At 46.7% G+C, this 906-nt stretch overlaps 1 protein-coding gene across 1 annotated transcript in view; it reads right to left on the bottom strand.

Moving 5' to 3' along the window:
- CLCN4 (chloride voltage-gated channel 4) overlaps nucleotides 1-706 on the bottom strand; it is a 52,145-nt gene extending 51,439 nt beyond the window's left edge. The window contains exon 1 of the mRNA XM_007951977.2: nucleotides 386-706. Within this exon, the coding sequence (XP_007950168.2) occupies nucleotides 386-646 (261 nt within the window). The 5' untranslated portion in view covers nucleotides 647-706. The remainder of the gene's footprint in view (nucleotides 1-385) is intronic.
- Nucleotides 707-906: the final 200 nt, after the last annotated feature.

The raw sequence follows: 906 nt of genomic DNA, 5'->3' as shown, positions 1-906 counted from the left end.
ACATTTACACTAGGTAGATACACTCCCTGGAGAGAACAATCATGGGAGAAAGAAGGGCTGTTTATGCACAGGGAGACAGCTTGGGGGGCAGGGGTGCATGGAGGGATGGACACTGGGAAGAGGTGACTGTCGGGAGGAAGTGAGAGGGGAGCTGTTGCATTGTGGGAAATTGTAGTCAATGTCATGAGACAAAGTGTATGTGAACTACTATATGGATAGTGAATTTGCTCTGTAAACTTCACCCAAATCACAATTTAAAAAAAGAAGAAGAAGAAACCTACACCTCCCTAAGCAGCTTTTGAATAAAAGCATGCTATTGAATGAAAACTGGGTACAACCATTTGAAGGGATCCCTTTCAACATGTCCTTGATGAACACCACATACCTTTCTGTGTCGGTCAGTGTCCCGTGACTTCTCCCGTAACCAGTCAATGGTGTGGAAGTCCTCGTACGTCCCCACATCAGGGAACGGCTCATCGAGAAAATCCATCAGGTTCCCAGAGCCACTCATCGCTGCAGCACTGACCATACTAGTCACATCTGGAAGAAAAACCAGAGGTTGTCTATGGAAGAAGGACATCCATGCAGACATGGCAGAATATGAGCCATGTGCTCTATTTTCTGGTAAAAGAAAATTTGTCAGCATAGGCCTCTGCTGTGATGGGATATAGACATTTCTGAAAAGTCTCACATTCTGCCAAAGCAAGGAGTGAGAACCAGGACTGGAGGGGTAAATGAGGTTGGCCGTGCCACTGGAAGCCTGTGCGACTGTGCAACCAAAGCAATCATTGGCTCCCAGGAGATAAGTGGACCATTCAGGAGGTAGCCCATGTGGCTGTCATCACAGCTATTAAAAATGTACACCCAAGAAGAGAGAAAATGCCGGCCAGACTTGGATTAGTGGGT

The sequence above is a fragment of the Orycteropus afer genome, unplaced genomic scaffold (genome assembly GCF_000298275.1).
Source record: "Orycteropus afer afer isolate SDZICR_OR568_19922 unplaced genomic scaffold, OryAfe1.0 scaffold00323, whole genome shotgun sequence".
Classification (NCBI taxonomy): Eukaryota; Metazoa; Chordata; class Mammalia; order Tubulidentata; family Orycteropodidae; genus Orycteropus; species Orycteropus afer.
This window is presented reverse-complemented; position numbering and strand designations above follow the sequence as displayed.